Source organism: Saccoglossus kowalevskii, chromosome 5 (genome assembly GCF_978046115.1).
Source record: "Saccoglossus kowalevskii chromosome 5, keSacKowa6.1, whole genome shotgun sequence".
Taxonomy (NCBI): Eukaryota; Metazoa; Hemichordata; class Enteropneusta; family Harrimaniidae; genus Saccoglossus; species Saccoglossus kowalevskii.
Window position 1 is genome coordinate 18,429,806 of NC_140645.1, and position 18,567 is coordinate 18,448,372.

General features: G+C 35.3%; 1 protein-coding gene across 2 annotated transcripts; it reads right to left on the reverse strand.

Moving 5' to 3' along the window:
- On the reverse strand, positions 1-18,427 carry LOC144356704 (uncharacterized). 2 transcript variants are annotated; one of them, XM_078011370.2, is made up of 5 exons: positions 18,195-18,427; positions 2,850-3,052; positions 1,658-2,050; positions 687-872; positions 1-378 (listed from the first exon to the last, which is right to left on the reverse strand). In XM_078011370.2, the coding sequence occupies exons 2-5, from the start codon at positions 2,878-2,880 to the stop codon at positions 236-238; spliced, it is 753 nt and encodes a 250-aa protein (XP_077867496.1). In that variant the 5' UTR covers positions 2,881-3,052; positions 18,195-18,427; the 3' UTR covers positions 1-235. The 2 variants fall into 2 exon arrangements, with proteins under 2 accessions (XP_077867496.1, XP_085355716.1); XM_085499590.1 differs by lacking the exon at positions 1-378 and adding an exon at positions 1,005-1,035 and having other exon boundaries at positions 774-872.
- Positions 18,428-18,567: the final 140 nt, after the last annotated feature.

The following is an 18,567-nucleotide window of genomic DNA, read 5'->3' on the forward strand; positions in this document are numbered from 1 at the left end:
TTTTCGTTTGAAATATACATCATCATAACGACAGTTCCACTGTCAATCAAGAAACGAAGCAAGAATTTGTTTTCTGAAGGCGAGCGTGTGTGCCTCTTGTGTACTTGGTGCTTCGAAATTCATTGCTGTATCCCTAATATCCGGGAAGTATATATGCTAAACAAGCACTGGTAGTATTGAAATTCAAGAGTCTGAATTAATTTAGTTTCAGTGCCCGCTGAACTTTCCACCCTTTTCATGTTCCTTTGCTTTTCGACATTTTCTCTTTTCGACATTTTCTCTTTTTCTTTTTCGAGCAGCATTTGCATCCACATGACTGTTCATTTATCCTGCAGCATTGTCGTTGTTGCCTAGTATTACAGTCGCAATCACATGTCTCTATGTGCGAGAAAGAAATATGACATATCAGGACTTCGATACTTTGAAATGTCTTGCGTGATCGTGTTAAGTACAATTTATTGCAACAAGTACTGCCAATCAACACATACTAGGAATCCTAAGTTATGTTGAAGCTCGAGATGAGGGGGTCAATTGTCATAGTAGTATAGATGTGTCGTTAGCATTTACCATCTCGTTACCCCGAATTTAAAACAGTTTACTAAAATGATGTCTGTAACTAATTCAAATTACATAATTTGTCAATCAGATAATTTGAATAATCTGCACACAATGTATGTTATAATTACCTTTCATTTCACAAAATAGTTCAGGTTCAATTTCATCTGTATTGTTTGTTGCACTGCATATATTGCAGCTGTTGAGCGTGTAACCTTGTGGACAAGTTAGGACACACGCGCTCTTCTTTCCGTCGGCACAGACGTCTCCCTCGGTCGTCAAGTCACTAGGTGGAGGGGGTGTACAAGATTCGTTATCTATAGATAATCAGTTAGATATACAATTATCATTTGAAAAGCTAAGAGTCAATGCATTGTGGGTAAATAAACAATCGAAGACCTAAATGGCCGCCGAATTCTCGTTGTGCGCGAGAGAGCCATGAGACTTACTTTTGCTTCTCAAAATGTGTTTCATCCTTTCCTGTAATTGAGTCGATAGTTCCAATTACCATGGTTACATACAATAGGAGAACAGTGAACGCGATAAGGGGGTGGGGGGAGTAACGCTATTCAAGAGGCAAACAAAACAGTCTCGCGGCATTATCGCTTTCAACGAGATCTCGACAGTTTAAGTCACCAATACATGAACATGTACAAATAATGAGATTGGCATTATAATAAACGAAACAGATATCTATCAGCAGTTAAAGAAATTATGCAATTTTTATGGAAGTGTCATGTGTTCAAATTTATAACATTAATGATTCATTTGATTTCCAAGATTCACTGTTTAAACAATGTCATTTTGTGATAGATTTCACACACAAATGTTTATCCATGTTATCTAAAATTTACGCCACGCTTAACTGTTGAAAAGCAATGTTGTTTTATTATTCTTTTGATAACATATATGTGAATTTATTCTGCCTACAAATGCATTTAATTATTATAAAGGTAAACAAAATATTTTTACTTGAAAATATGAGTTCCAACGAATGTATTACATACTATATGTAATTTGCATATTAGACTTGCAATGTCACTTGACGAAATAATGATTTATATATATTTTGTTTCTATGATGTAATTACTGTTCTACCTACCATGCTCAAGTGAAATATTAAATGATGCTTTTCCTTGATGCTTGAGTCCACTGGAGACTTTTAATGACAATTCGTACGTCGCGATATCTTCTAGTCCTATTTTCCCGATCGTGAAGGTTACGAACACGTAAGGTGACTGTATGTGAACATCCAGACAGTACATTCTATAACAACGAACGCCGCTTTTGTTCTGCACGCGGTGTGTGAGATTCATCCTACCAGACGGTGACACGTGGTATACCTCCGCGTCTTTCACGTCTTTGTCAGATTGCACGCTGTGACACTCCATCACGACTGTCGTACCAAAGGGCTCCCCGCATTTGACTTTGTAGTGAAGAGCATTGAACTTCTGAGCACATGACTGATGTAATACAGCTTCACACTGGAATGAGACTGAATACAGAAGAAAGCAGAGCGCTACTGTAAAAAAAATCGGGGATACATAGTTCACACCATGCTCTAAAAGTCTGGAAGCTACCTGCCTGAGAACAATCTGCTTTCAAAGTCACAAAATGGACAATACTAAGTATTAGACACTCGTTCAACCTGAACATCATTAACTGTCACCATCAGAACGAAAATCAATAAGTCAAACATGCAATTCATTATTTAGATAGAAGAATAAAACTTTTAAATTTATATAGAAAATGTATTAACACCACAGTGCGTATCCTCTATATAGCCCTATATATTGGGTCAAACCACTATACGGGCAGTGACCTAAATGAACAGCAAATCTATCCACAAACAACAAACTACGACCTAGTAGTCCACTAGAGACAAATACATGTTTTGTTGTGCTGATAAAAAAATAACAGAACAAAGGCTTGCAAGAATCCAGACTGTAGCAACAATGAACACCAGACATATGAGTTGTAAAGACATAATGTCTCCCATTGTATATTTATATTCATGCAATAACATGACCAACTGCACACTTTGATGTGCTGAATTGACTGTGCCGAGACTGTGTAGGTATTTCAACACCCTATTTGGGAATAAATCCCCATATTTTGGTATGCAGTAGCAAGTTATCCTTTGAAAACTACACATTGCTAGTAAGAGCTATAGAAACAATTGTATCAAACGTTTCCATTTCCCAGTGAATAGACGCGATCAAGTAACAGTCACCTAAGGTGTTTGTAATTCGATTCGAGAATGCTCAGATTCTAACCTGTACGTTTGACCTTACCTGCTAAAATGAAAATAAAACCAAGAACCATGGTTATTGCCCGTCTATCGTAGGTAACGTAGTCGTGAGCAAGCAGCACGTAGTAATTCGATATATGACTTGCAACTAGTACAGAGGAAGGCGGAACTTCGCTTTGTAGTTTTCTTTCAAAGGATTCTATTGTAATTCACGTCGTTCTTTATTTCCAACAACGCTTAATTTATCTGCAATCGAGAGATTTATAGCTATTGACTTAGTAGAGGGGTCGCATAAGTATGCCATTAATTCAGTGCAACTGTAGACCAAAGAATAAATACCGCGATAACGGACAATTGGTTCACGTCGTAAGAAGAATTGAATTTATTTAGATGAAACAAAGATTGATTCTATTTGTTTTAAACAAGACAAATGGTAATGAATAGTGTTGAAAATAAATGAAAATAGGTTGTAGGACTAAAGTTAGGCAAAAAGAGTAAACACGTTTAAAAAAAAAAAAAACATCCGATCTTTTGAATGAAGCTGTGTAATAGGCTATACAATTAGTCGTGTTAGTTGCGTTGATGCTAAGCTAATTGCAAGATTGGTGTTTAGGAGGTTATCGACCCCGACAGTTGATCCGCTTATTTGTTGACAAGTAATAAACACGTTGTATATATGCTTTGACTATATAGGTCGATTGTTGGAAGGTGGGCACATACCGTGCACATGTGCTGACACCATGTGTACAACATAGTGAAATAAGAGTGGGTGCAGGGTATATATTTTTACTTGATTTAGTATGAATGTCAACCACAGAACATGTCAATGCAAAGAGACAGTTATTAATTTACAGTGACCGGGGCTAGGGGGAAAATTTGTGAAAACCTTATTGTTATTGCGTGTCAAGTGCGGTAGTTCCGGAACTACTAAAGCGGATGATATTCCCATAATACAATGATCGATTGGACAGCAACTTCAGTTCGCTTTTGGTGCATATAATAGCAAAATACCGAAATACATAGTTGTAGAAATACATAGTTTTAACATATATTACCGTTGAAACAACAAAGATGAATTGAATGTTATAACCATCAGATTCACGGCAATTTCAGACACTTAAATTTCGTAAAACAGTTTTCCATATGTTTGTTTCTTAATAGGATGCACACATGCGAGTGTCAGTATATATAGCACTTGTTTATGTGCTCTAAATCTTCTTGAGGTGAAGACCTTTATAAATACTAACCCTTTATACACGCTTAGTGGTCGTAATGTTTTATCAACACAACCTCCCATCGAGGATGAATGGATTCGTATTTACCAGTGTTTAAAAACTAAATTGCTTTCAGCTGTCAGTGAGTGATTACGGTGAATTATTTATTTTTTAGCAGCATGCTCTGCATACAATTCTTTAAAGCTAGTTATAAACATACTAGTACAAAAAGCATAGCGTCTTTATAAAGCCCTCTAAGGCCAGAAAAAAATCTCTGTTTCTCGTTTCTCATTTCATGAATTTTTTTAATACTGAGCTAAAATAGGGGAAATTTGAGACAAGTGTGAGTACAGGCGCATTTTGGATTGCTTTAGAAGAAACAAAAACGTCGAAGGCGCATAGTTCAAAAGGGTGCGCGCGAAAACGAGAAACAGAGATTTTTTCTCAGCCTAAAGCTGTAAACCATCCAATTAAAGATAAAAACATAACACTGAACATAACTTAATGCACAACCGCAAATTATGAATAAGTTTTATTCGATCACCGAGAATTGAGCTATTTTGTCAGGGAAATATTAAATATAATATAATACTAGTAATAATTGCCAGATTCACATCAGATTGAATCAGAAATAGCCGATGTTTCTAGAACTTTTCACACATTGTTTTCACTTTGCATCAATATTTTTTTAAAACGTACTTATCACTGCTTCAGAAACAAATAGGGACTAAGGTCCTAGTCAACACATGTCGCCGATGACATAGAAATCAAAAACAAGAATTGTTGTTCGAGTTATACAAATATCCCTTATTTGTTCCATAACAGTTCTTTTACTAATAAAATCATTTTGTACAGTAACTGATTTTGATGCGAAAGTTCAACAATAAGAACTAGCAAATTCATCATTTAACATATACAACAATAAGAATGCCAAGGATAAGGCATTCTAAGCTCGAGCCAACCAGATTACCGAGTGTCGTATTTAGTCTGCCATTGGCTCTCGCTCGCGAACATTGCTTACGCATTAAAATTCTTAAAAGTGTATTTATTTGAGTTGATCACGTAACAAATGTAATCACTGTGTCACTTACTTACTTACTCGTTGTACACTGATTTAAACCAGATCATTTTTTTAAAGAACATTTGTTGACTATTCATTGGAATGTACACATGTTGGTAGAATTATAGTAACTAGTATATATTAGGTAAACAATACTACTATGCTATTTTTAAAATACTGCCATTTAGATGTAGGTACCTCAATTATCTAGCGAATAGTTTCGTATTATTTTTTTTTTTGCAAATAAAATCACATTTGTGATGAGGTCACCTGTCATGGTTTTGCCATATGTGTAATTTCATTGCGATAACTTTAATTGACACGATTAAATTCTCCATTTTTATAGCTTGCTCGAATTGTAAGCCAGTTTCAATTGTACCATCATATTCACCATGTGTTTGTAATTGTCTGTTTTCATGGAAAATGCTCTTATTTTGGATATGGGTAACGTAGTTATGAATCTCGGGTATTATCCGCCGACATGCTGTTAATTTGACATTGAGTCAAACATTTAATAACCATACTACCACAACACATACTCAAACTAATTATACAAACTTTGCAATATAGATTGGATTTGTGAATGGATGGAGTACTTTTTGTTGTTTTACATTATTTCAAAGATCTGGAAATTCAAAAATGCTTTTTTTTAATATTGTGTTCTATGGAAATGTATAAATACAAATTACTATATATTATTGTAAGACACAATAATGCTATTTTGTAGTGCCATGGGATAATAGCTATATGATTTTACATAATAAATCAATGAGCATTGTCATGTGAACTTTCCCAAAAATTATGAGTAGGCTCCTACCTTAAGGTAGAGATGCAGTTGACCTCCCTTGTCCACAAAACAATATATTATCGGAAAGCTTATTGTATGAATTTAAAAATTTTGTTAGTATTTTTTTATGGACACTGTAGTTTGAAATATGCACAAAATGTGCTTTTTTGGTCAAAAGTGATTTAAAAAAAATAGCTCCTAAACCATGCATGCAAGTTGTTTATTGTAATAGTCTTAACCTCTGTCACATTAACACAATCCGGCAAATGTAGGTCGGATTACTTGAAACTGTGTTAATCAAGCGAACATATACAGAGCAGAAACAGCATTTAAAAAAAAGAGAACATGGCGCAATTTCATAATTGTTACTTTCTTGGACAAACAAGTCCTACTCAAACGAGTGGTTTTAGCTCACAGTGCATACTATTGTTAGGGGTATTATGACACAGCTTCGTAACATAAGATTTACGTGCGACTGAAGTTAAATTAGCAGCTGAGCCGAAGCATGTTAATAAAGCAGTATGTGATACGTCGGAATAAACAGTTAACAGGTAAGACTCTTAAGTGTTAACCTGTGCGTTTGTAACAAAGGTTTATCAGCTCCATGTGTCCGCTCCATGACCTTATGTAACCATAGTTACAGCGTTTATCACCGGTATACATTTCGAAATTTATAGCCATTAAATGGGACAGGAATAATGCCTTATCGAGTGTAAATAGACTACATCAGCTATAAATACGTTTTTTGTGATAAAAAGACACCTGTGGTTTGTGTGCGTCACCCACTCACATTTAATGACGTAAATTTCTATACTGAACACCGCAGCTAATAAAATACACGAGTAGTATAGGATTATATACAATTAATCACTATGACTACTATTTGCATATATGTTAAGAAACACACAGTGCACTTTTGATTATTAATGATGCCGACAATAAATTTTCGATTTATATGATAATCCTACTCTAATCTCGAATTTCGATTGGTATAATTAATTTTATACTGTTCAGGTGAAATACATGCTGTAAAAGGATTAATTGTTCACTGGGTTTTAATTTTGCTTATTTCGCTGAATGAAAAATGCGCTAAATTAAAACCCAGTGAATATGTAAAATTTAGCATAGAACACATTATCTAAATGATAAAACCATGAATTTAAAACCCACTGAATATGCCTGAAATGGTAAATCAGTGAAATTTAAACCCAGTGAAAATTAGTCATTTTACAGTAATTTGCGCAAATGTATCGTTTTAATTGGAGCAAATTAGCTTACAAACAAAATGCTACGAAATTTCGTTTCAGATGATTCGGGTCGATAGGCGCATACTGATTCTGCTGAAAAGTTTCTGCCCGTACAATAGCTGTGGGGCCATAGCTGTTCTTGTGTCGGTGTCATTATTTTTTATTATTTTGAGAAATTGTGATTTTTATCGACACTATGGTTCTTCATATAGACTTGAGTAACACAAACGTGCGACGTGTATTTGTTTAGTCCACGTAGTATGAGTAATTCATGAATTTGCTATACATGTATATCTTGTTAAACACTTTAGAATATTATGGAAACTCTATTGATTTGTTATTCGTCACAATCCAGGTACTTTCTTGCAAGATACAAAATGACACTGTTTGCAAAATTGTTTATTAAAATAGAAAGTATTGTCAGGCATATTGATATCGATTGATATCGATAGTTTCAAGTTATTAACACTATTGATACGAAATCATTTAGACCAGATTTTCCTTTGCCACTATAAATAAACTAGTTTTTAACCTGTTAGCAAACAGTGCCTAATTTGTTGAAATTTAGTATTTTTTGCTAACCATATATATGTGAGAGTTAGAACGGACTAACAAGTCTTTAACCTAACCCTAAACAATGTAATATTGTAAGGTATTTTGAATATCTATGATCAGCTATATTCATAAATTTACATCAATATTTAATACATCTCCGTCTCCTACCACACAAAGAACAGAAATATTTGGAGCATTACAAGAAACACCAAAGAAGACGGCGGCAGGTTAGACACTGAATTTGTTCCAAGAATATTCAAAAAATTCCCTGGCCGGACGATGCTCTAACTGGACCACTTGGACAAGTACAATATTCAGTATACTTATTATTTGTAAGGAATCGTAACTTTACAACAATGTACATAATATGTAGCACTTCAGTCATTTTAACGTTCATTTTAATAGTATAAACTACATTCTTTGATTCATAACAATGAAAAATGAAAATCAAAAATAGGATAACTTGATAAGTTTTGCAAGATACGAAGACGGGAAATTTTATGAAAAATAATACAGGATTCGTCACATCTCAAGTTTGGGCTCTCTGGTGTGAGATGAACAAATCACACATTTTATTGGTACACATTCTAAATCGAACAGTTGTCAATTTATTTTGTATCAGTGACCGTGTTTTGTCAATCATCCCAAGACATTCTACCAATAGGTATCACACTGTTATTCTCTGGATTACACTAGCACGAACTCTACCTCCCCCCCCTCTTTATGAGGTAACAATACATATATAGCTCAAAAATCTAATAAGTTCAAAATCTAATAAGTTCAAAATCTAATAAGTTCATTCTCGTTATTATCATCAGCCGAATCTTGCAACTTTTCTGAATAAAGGTTTAATTAAACTCCAGTTCAATGACATTATGTTGAATTATATTATAGCACTAAAATTGCAGTAAATTTTAAGAGGTCTTTGCGGCAAAATATTTGCAATAATGTACCCCATTATTGATTATGTAGCATCAAGGAACGTTACCATGGATGTAAATACAATGTTGTTTTGGGCATCGAATAAAGGTGAAGGTGTTAAAAATAATTGAAACTATGAGGTACCAAGTATTTAATACTAAAATTGGCATCAAACATAATGGTACATTGCTAGTAACTAAGATTTCCATAATGAAATCAAACAATTTTGTAAGGACATCGTCATCTGCTCTGTACGCTAAAGCGCATTCCATCTAGTTCTCTGACTTATGCCGATGTCATGGCGGCCGCCAAACCGGGTTGCCCGATCGTGTCAATGGACTAAAGTGACTCAGGGGTGATTTATCCAAGCGAATGCGATAAACAAAGTAGGAGTATGTCTACAGAGCGCGAGGACTCAGGGGTGAGTGTTCGGCTTTTAGTAGTGAGTAGCACTACTTTATTTTTTAAACGAGCTAGACGAAAGGCCAACGTGACTTATATTTCCCCCACGGCGACTTCACGGGAAAAGTCACAGTCCGGGTTCACAGTTTGCATAAACAAATGAAAGTATCTATATTATGATCAGGTATGTGTGTTATTTATATAGTCACATTACTCTTCTAGGTTCTTCAGTAATATGTGATCGTTCGTTACGCCTTTCGTTTGGCGTCCAAGTATTCCCAAAATCTACGGCCCTCGTAGCATTGGGTAATAACGAGACTGGACAGTAACTATACCATTTATCTTGATGGTTTGAACACACTCAGGGCATCGGGTAATGATACGAATACGAACATGTACTCTTAGTACGCACCCCTACGCACTTAGACACAGACAGTCAATCAGTAGATGACATCTGCGGGAAACTATTCGTACATACACTAGTGTAGCGTTGTACCAGGCTCCCGATGGGCACCGGAGATGGCGTAAGCATGCACCGTTAAACCAGGCGTACACTTCAATGCAATTCCACATCAGCCACACGTCCACTGCAAAATGATTTAAGATAGAGAGATATTTGATGAATTAAACTAGTTTTTTCTTATTTTTTATTTTTTTTTTGCAGATTCAGAATCCAGTGACCGTGAAAATGTTTAGTTCTGCTTCACTGTGAAAGTTTCTCTGCTTTATCTTTAAATATAAAGTCTTCTGCTTTATAACAACACTGGTATTTGAAAACTCCCCGCTAATCTATAATGAGCTCAAGCTCATAAACACAGGCTTTCTCAACGTATTTGGTTTATATTTGCAAGCCCGCCCAATAGTCCACGACATGTCCACAGGTGTTGTGTGTGTGTTTTTTTGGGTCTTTTTTAAAGCCACTAATTTCTTACTACTATACTACTACATTCACTCTTTCACAGAGAACGTCTTGCAAGGTTCAAAAAAAGTTGAAGATTATACTTCATATCCACCAAACTTCAAATTTTATAAGTATACGACAACAGGACACCAAAAACGAAAAACAAAAAAGGGAACTGGGCAATTTTTCGAGATACAAGAGTTTGAAATGTCGTGAAAATAGCAAACAAGCCAACATTTACAGGTTCCTATGGTGATATTATATTCTCTCAGATTTGGGCTCTGTGGTATTAGATGAAAAAAGTCACATATTTGTTTTGCTGTACATTCTAATATTGTTCTAATATTCACAACTGATAATCCAGTTTCCTGTAGTTTTCTATTATATTGTTGTTATGATCAACCATTGCCTGAAACAAATTTGAGAAAAAAAACCGCTTTTCCTAGCTATGGTTAAAAAATGCACGCTAAATTGAATGAAAGATGAGAGAATATTTCGAACCCCGGGAAACTATTCAGAAACACTTGACATGATAGACAACTTTATCACGTAGCCATAGTTAAGTGAAATCATAGATGTATATTATAATTGAAACTAATCGACAGGGCTTCTCAGAATGTGCCTTGAACATTTCTCCCAAACCATGAGTCAACAGTTTACAGATTGGTTCTAATTGTCCATGTTTTAATTATCATTTCCTTTAATCACTTGATGTAATCTAACATCATCACGTGACATTTTAAGACAGTTCTATGTGGGGCTATAGAAGAAACATATTTCACAACAAGATGTATATGCTAAAAGGTTCAACTGACTTGCACTGTTTGATGGAGCTGTGACAAATTTTTCAGCTACCACAATCAGTGGTCAAGCGAAGCAACTGAGATCATATGAGAAGAGCATTGTAGTATAATACTCAGCAAATGTGTCAAGAGATAGCAATTCATAACACATGAAATTAATTATTCTTTTTCAATTTATGTTGCTGAGATTTTCATTATCCTCTAGAGTATTAACCTTTTAACCACCAGACTTTCTCGCCACAGTTTTTCTGCACTTCTTTTTCATATTCTGCAATATTTATGGAAATGAACCCTAATTTTGGAGCCAGAAGACAAAATTTGAATCAGTTTTCAGTTTTTAGTCAAAACATAAGGCTATTTTTGCCCAATCTACTGAGGAAAGGTGCAGACTATAAACGGGACTATTTTGTGATGTGTGATGAAAAGAGGAAGCCGGTGGTGACAAGGTTAATAACTATCTTATCTAATGTTATATTTATATATTTATATATTGTGATACGTAATTGCACTTCGAAGAATTGTAGATGATTAACTCAAAATTCGTATTGAATGAGTAGCTTAAGTATTTTCTTTTAATATATATATATATATATATATATATATATATATATATATATATATATATATATATATATATATATATATATATATGTAATCATCATTATTTAAGCCACCTTATTACTACATATGAGTTACTACCTAAAATTATTACAAGAAACTTTAATTTATAGTAAACTATGACTTTTGGACATGTGGACACATCATAAAATACTATAAATGGATTTGTTGATATATACAACCTGGTCAGAGACTACAGGATCATTATCTATCGGTTGTGGAGATATATTTCATGATCTATATAGTTGGCTTCTTGTAGATGATTTTAGTGATTTTTTTTGCCTTTTAAACTTACTAATTAAAATGTTAATATGGGTTAGATTCGCTGTAATTTAATTTTATTTTATGTATTTGTGTCTATAATCCCCATAGTCGGGAGGAGATACGTAACAATGAAAGTTTAATTTCCGAAAATTCATACCCAATGTAAGAGATAATGTCAGATTTGTGAGTTATTGCACAGGTAATTATAAGATTGTACCAATCATAACAGTACAATCAGACCAATCAGAGAGCAGCAGCTACATATAAGATAATATCTGATCCGTTAACCGACCATGACATCTAACCGTCAGCCAAATCAAAGACATGCTTTTTTGTTGGCAGGTTTATTTTTGTTGGCGTCGCACATTTTGCCTTGTATACATGCTCCGAGTAAGCTTACAATTATTGTTGCAATGCGATATAATAAAATATGAAATTAAAGCGGGAGGGTCGTCATCTGCGCACGCGCGGGAATTGAGTCCCAAGCGACGATAACAACACACGCTAAAACGCAAAGGCTCATGGGTAGACGCTTGTTTGTAAATAGTGACACGCTATGGCCATCTGATGCATGCGTAGGTGACGACTCCCCCGCTTTAATTATTCAATCACTAATATGTGTGTAAGTTTAGGTTTTTGTACATTATCGCTAGTACGTACCAGTAATCTGAAATATTTTGCAAACAAACAAACTTTTATTTTTCAAAATACCAACATGGCAGTCGTCCAAGCATTCGGCAGAGTGGAATGCCCAGAACTGGGTGTAGCGAGTATTAAATATTCATCGCATTAAGCCTTACATAAGTAGTGCATTAATAAATCAATTCACAGTCTAGCAGTTTATACCAGTGAATGACAACAATTTGAAAGTGTTTGTTATGACTTGTATAGCGCATTTTCTGGCTAGAATAAAAAAGAAACCACAACTTGAATTGGTTTTAAAGCCAGACTGAAGCCAATTATACGTGTTCTATGGATATAATGAGACTATTACAGGCCGACAATGTATAAGTAACAATGATACATGTGATATCCTTTTTTTTCTTAAACTGTACGAAAGATTATATACACACGTTGTCATAACAACCAGTGTTGTATAGCAATTATGTGGGTATTCCAAATATCATTGAATGATTCGCACGTTGCGGCACGGTTTGATCATGGGAGTAAAGTTCGTATAGACAAAGGGGGTATTGTGCAGTCGATTACATGCTATAACTCGTACATCGAAGTCACGTGCTTACAATTTGTATAATTGACCCATTTAAGTTTTATGGGATATAAAACTACATTTTGAGAATGCCAGACGGCACAATGCACAATATTCCAAGGTAATGGGGAAAGAAATGAAATATGCACATTGATGAGAAGACGAAATAGGAGCAAATATTTACGCGAACTTCCTCGTCCGAGCTGCGTTATTTTGGAAATAAAAAAACGACGTACTGTCTAATATTACATCATTGATAACATTGCAGATAGCATTTACAAAGATTGTTTATCATAATCGAATCGTAATGAATTTGTTGTTGTTGGGCAAAAACTGGGCTGCAAATGATACAGATTGATCAATAAAAACCGTTAAATATTGCATTAAATATTGCGTGCATTGACCTCAAAAACTGCAAAGTGTACCTATGACAACAACTGAGGCCGTACGCGGTATCGATCACTCATCGCTTCAATAAATGGCAGCGCATACAATTATGATGCTAAATCGAAACTATAACTATGGAATAGATTTTAATTTGATTTGATTTGTTTTTTACAAAAGGCTTGACTCCTTTCATAGTTATGTCGGCAATGGCTTAATTACTCTGCTGTTACAGTAACTTCTGTAGTTGAAACGATATATTCTTTAAAGCGCGGTGGTCGTCGCGCTGAACATGTGCGACACTTGTGTTGATAAACATTGATTTTCCCTCAATCCAATGCGCTTGCAAATGGAAATCACAAGTATGAGGTTTAACCTAGGCGCGACTTGCACTAATTATCGCCGGTGATTCAAAGATACCTTCCAAAGTACCTAATTAAAGCTTCACACAATATTTCTTGAGATATTTTGTTTAACAGATGTCAGTTAAAACGCGTGTGTGATATTAAGCCGCATGTATCTGAGACGTTATTTCAAATTCCCCAAACCTCGACTTCTCCGTGCACAGACATTGGTTCCACCAACGTCTATCGGTGATTTTTGAATTGACTTTAAAAATAGTAATTGATTTACCAATGCACCCCGAAACCGTGGTGGTTTGTTGCAAATAAAAATAACTACACTCGTCTAATGAATCTGACATTGAATGGTCGTTCATTCTTGTAATCAAGTTATTGGCTACCCGCTCCGCTAGGATTGCCCCTAAATGTACATGTGTATGTCCGTCTGTCCGTGTGTGCCTTACTTATACATTTTTTGACTTTTTTGGGGGGTGGACCAATTTCGCTCAGACTTGGCATGCAGGTCACACCTTCACTATAATTTGGTGGTAAAATCTGGAAAAAAAAATTCTGGCCAACCGTTGCCATTGCAACAGCAAATCAAAGAAAGCTTAGAAAGAACTCCCGTGTGCTGAGAGTATTGGAGACACATTAAAAATTAATTCAAATTACTTGAACTTGAGATGTTGAAGGAAACGTAGAAAACTAATTATGCAAATAAGGTAACTAATATGAACAGATTTAAGTGTAAAACTAATAAGGTCTGCACAATGTACCAAGTTTCATTGAAATGTGATTAGAACCAAGAAAATATTAATTATTATGATAATTAGAGAATTAATATGAACAGATTTTAACCCAAAATTATTCAGGCTGTCTATTGTCCTTGAGCATTTATGTAAGTTTTATTCAAATGTGATGATCAATACTTGAGATATCAGTATTAATTAATTATGTTAATTAAGAAGCATCAATATTTACCAAAAACTAATATGGGGTATAGTTCTTGGTTCATTGAAATGTGATGAGTACTCTTTAAAAGTTTCATTGAAATCCAATGAGTGGTTTTTAGACATCAGTGCAACAGCCATAGAACAGCAAAAAAATAACTAATTATGCAAATTAGGTAATTAATAGGTAAAATTATTTATCCCAAAATTAATCAGGTCTCTGGCATAGTCATAGAAAATCGCAAGTCTCATTGAAATGTGATGATTAGTACTTGAGATATCAGGTGAAAAGCTGAAAATTAACTAATTATGCTAATAAGGTGATTAATATGCACAAATATTTACCCAAAACTAATTAGGTCTCTGCATAGTCCTCAAGTAACAATGTACCAAGTTTCATTGAAATGTGTTCATTACTACTCGAAATATCAAAAGCTGAAAATTAATTAATTATGCAAATTAGGTAATTAATTACCCTAAAACTATCAGGTCTGTGCAGTATCATATGACATCTATGTACCAAGTTTTATTGAAATGTTATGATTAGTACTTGAGGTATCAGTGAAAAAGCCGAAAATTGATTAATCATTATGTAAATTAGGTAATTAATAATATTAACAGATTTTTACCCAAAACTAATCAAATCTGCGCATTAGTTCAGAGCATCCATGTGCCCAAGTTTCATTGAAATCCAATGAGTGGTTCTTCAAAAATCAGTGGAACAGTCATAGAACAGCTAAAAATCAGCTAATTATCATGCAAATTAGGTAATTAATATTCATAGATTTTTACCAAAACCTAATCAACTCTGCGCATTATCCCAGAGCATCTATGTACCAAGTTTCACCAAAATTTGATTCGTGGTTCTTGAGATAACGGTGGAACAAAAAAAGTGACATACATACATACATACATACATACATACATACATACATACATACATACATACATACATACATACATACATACATACATACATGGTTTTTGTTTATTCTCGATTATAAAAAAAATCTGGTTACATTTACTGTATAAAAAAAATGATTATCTCATTAACTTATATCGAGTGTCTTGTAGATAAATCATCGAATAAATTAATAAATAGATAAAAGAAACTAGTGATATTAACTGTATAAAAAAGTAAAACAAGTATCTTATTAAATGATATCATTGTAATGTAAATCGATTAAATACATAAATATTTTGTTTAAGCTGAATGATACATAACAGTCATGATCAGGTCAAAGTTATCTTTCATACCAGTTCGTTTCGAGTTTTACGAGGAGATTAAGATGGAATTCCACGCTTTTCATTAACAAGTCATTTCGTGCAGATTCTTCAATCTCGTGACATGCGTCTGGTTTGTTTGGTTCCCTATTCATACCTTGTACTAACGTGCGCGATATTCGCTTGACATTATGCCTTTCTTCACCAGATGGAAGATATTTTGCATAGCAATTAATAGATGTGACAAGCAGTTTCATATTCGGACAAAATCGATGTGCGAAATCTATCAGTTTCCTTGATTTAACAGCGGCTTTTAAAAACTCTTTGATTACTTCATCACTAAGCACATAATAATCGTTAGCGATAGCATGTCGGACCTCCTGAGTGGACTCCTCTGACACAGTTAGATCCATATCTTCATCTACAGAATCGTCAATAGTGACACTCTGATCATCACAGGTTTCCATTGTGGGGACTTCGGGTTCGGGTTCAGCAGTAGCTGTCGATGCAGTAGTTTTCATGGTTAAAATCTTGTCACCTGTTGCTTGAACTTTAATCGAGCCATTGTTTTCATTGACCGACTTACAAGGGTCGCATTCCTGATCTATTATGGCACGCTTTTCCGGTTTGTTAACGAGCTCATTATCGTGAGAGACAGTAGATCGATCCAGATTTTCGTCTTTTCCTTCAATACTATGTTTAACCTCATTAACATCAGGTTGAATAGACTGTTCAACGGGTTCATGTCCAGCGTCCTCCGTTATTAATTGGATTTTGTCAGGTTCCCGATTGGACAACAGGTCGAGTGGCGTGTGCTGCTGTACTTCGGCACGTGTCATGTCATTATTATGTACATTATCACTAGTTTTATTGTTCTCTCTTGTCGTGCAATTGCGCTGAATATGCCCAATACGATGACATTTATAACATGTAACATTATTTGTAGTAACATAAATCTTGTATAGTTGTTGATCAAATTCAATGTTGAAAGTGTCAATAAGTTTATCCTCAATATGCATATATAATTGCCGTCTGAACGAGTTAACATGTCTCAGTGCGGGTTTTTTACATCCAAGTGATATTGCTTTGATTTCACCGGCAATTCGACCATAACGAGACAATTCATGTTGTATTAAATCGTTTGGCACAAAAGGTGGAACACCTGATAGCACAATTTTAGTTGCAGGTTTCACCAGTGGGCTCACGTGTACAGGAATGTCACCAATCTTTATCTGCCCCAAAGCAGTGACTGTGTCAACAGACTTTAATGAATCCACGAAAATAATAGCAGCACCATTTACACGAGAGGCTGCAACAATACTTTTGGGCTCAACGATTGTTGCAATCACCTCCACATAGGTAGCAATACTCACACCATCAATGGATTCACATTGGATCCCATTCCGTCTTGTCAATCCGACATGTTCCTGATTCACCATGGCGGCCATCTTGGAAAGTCACCTGGCGGCACAGGCTCAAATAAAAATACAAAATGAACGAAAATACGGCAGATTTATGCCTTCAGTCAAAAATAAATCAACCAGAGTGCTCACTAGTACCTTAGAAAACAGTTAATGGATAAAATCCAAGTCAGTCAGTTCGTTTACGGATGAAAAGCTCTAGTAAAACAGGAGCTCGTTTCAGCATGTGCAGTACGGTACATACATACATACAGACATACAGACAGGGTAACTACAAAGACTCCCTTTTGTGCTTCGCACACGGGAGTCAAAAATCATTTTTGAATACTTTCGCGCCAAATGTACCACAAAATGTACCAGTCTTGTAATAACAATGTTTAAATGATCATGCTTTTCATTTTGGCTTAGTTGCGCAATGGCACCAACATTGTTACAGTGTGTCAACGTAAGTCCCAATGCAACTTTTAGTGAACTATAAATGCTACGTTCAATCAAAGAATCTATAAAACACAATCGCAAAATAGGCGGAACTAAAGTTTGTCATCTTATCGAAATCTAGGTTAAAAGGTCAACTTGTGTGAATATAATAACGATGACAGCAAAAGACGAGCAAGTAATAAAGTGGAAGTGACTTCTGAAGACTGGTTGCTCTTTGCGAACTTCGTATATGGACTCAGATTTTAGTTATAAACCGATGTTGTTTGTTTTTTTTAGCGGAGCTGGTCGCCAATCAGCCTATATATTCGTCGGTGTGTTTGTTTGTGATTACGCTAACGTACATGTGTTGATAACCTGTACGACCTTGTACTTGTCTCCTCGTCAATGAATGACCAAAAACGTAACTGTGCTTGTCGATGCTAGGTTATCAAATCACCGACGGCGTTCACACCTTTTTTTCAAATGTGTATCACGTTTATCAGCGCGAAGTGTGGTGTGCTAAGTGATTGTACTTGAACCGTGTATGCATATAAAACGCATGCTGGAAAGGTCAACTACTTGATTACCACGTGCAATTTCATTCACACAAATTTGAAATATATATGCATAGACCGGAACATACGCTTGATATACACTGCATTGTGTTACCTTTTCAATGGTGTCAGCTGTCCGCCTGCAGGTCAGATGTGTAACAGCATTGGGTGTGTGACTCGTGATACTGCCCGGGTAGAAGCTCGTACTGTGTCTCGCAACTTGGCTAACGAAGCAGTGCTCAAAAACGTGCGTGCAGTGCTACCCGATAAGCTGTCTAATTCAGGTGAAACTGAAGTGATCCCAATATCCAGCTTCGTTGATATGTCGTCTGAACGTGGGAAAACGGGCGAGTTAAGTAGACCGACTATGTATATAAATCAATTCCGCGAAATCCATATTGACGTCATTCATGGGCGGGTCGTAAACCAATAACAAATCGAGTTATACACTGGTTTCTTTAACTCGCTGTAATTGCTTGAAAATCCCA

What these genes read in the sequence shown, in the direction of transcription:
- LOC144356704 (XM_078011370.2), bottom strand. Translation starts at nt 2,880, where the DNA reads ATGGTTCTTGGTTTTATTTTCATTTTAGCAG. An exon ending in TAATATTTCACTTGAGCATG is followed by an intron (nt 873 to 1,657) that starts GTAGGTAGAACA and finishes GATTATCTATAG; the next exon opens with ATAACGAATCTTGTACACCC. An exon ending in ACTATTTTGTGAAATGAAAG is followed by an intron (nt 379 to 686) that starts GTAATTATAACA and finishes TCTCGCACATAG; the next exon opens with AGACATGTGATTGCGACTGT.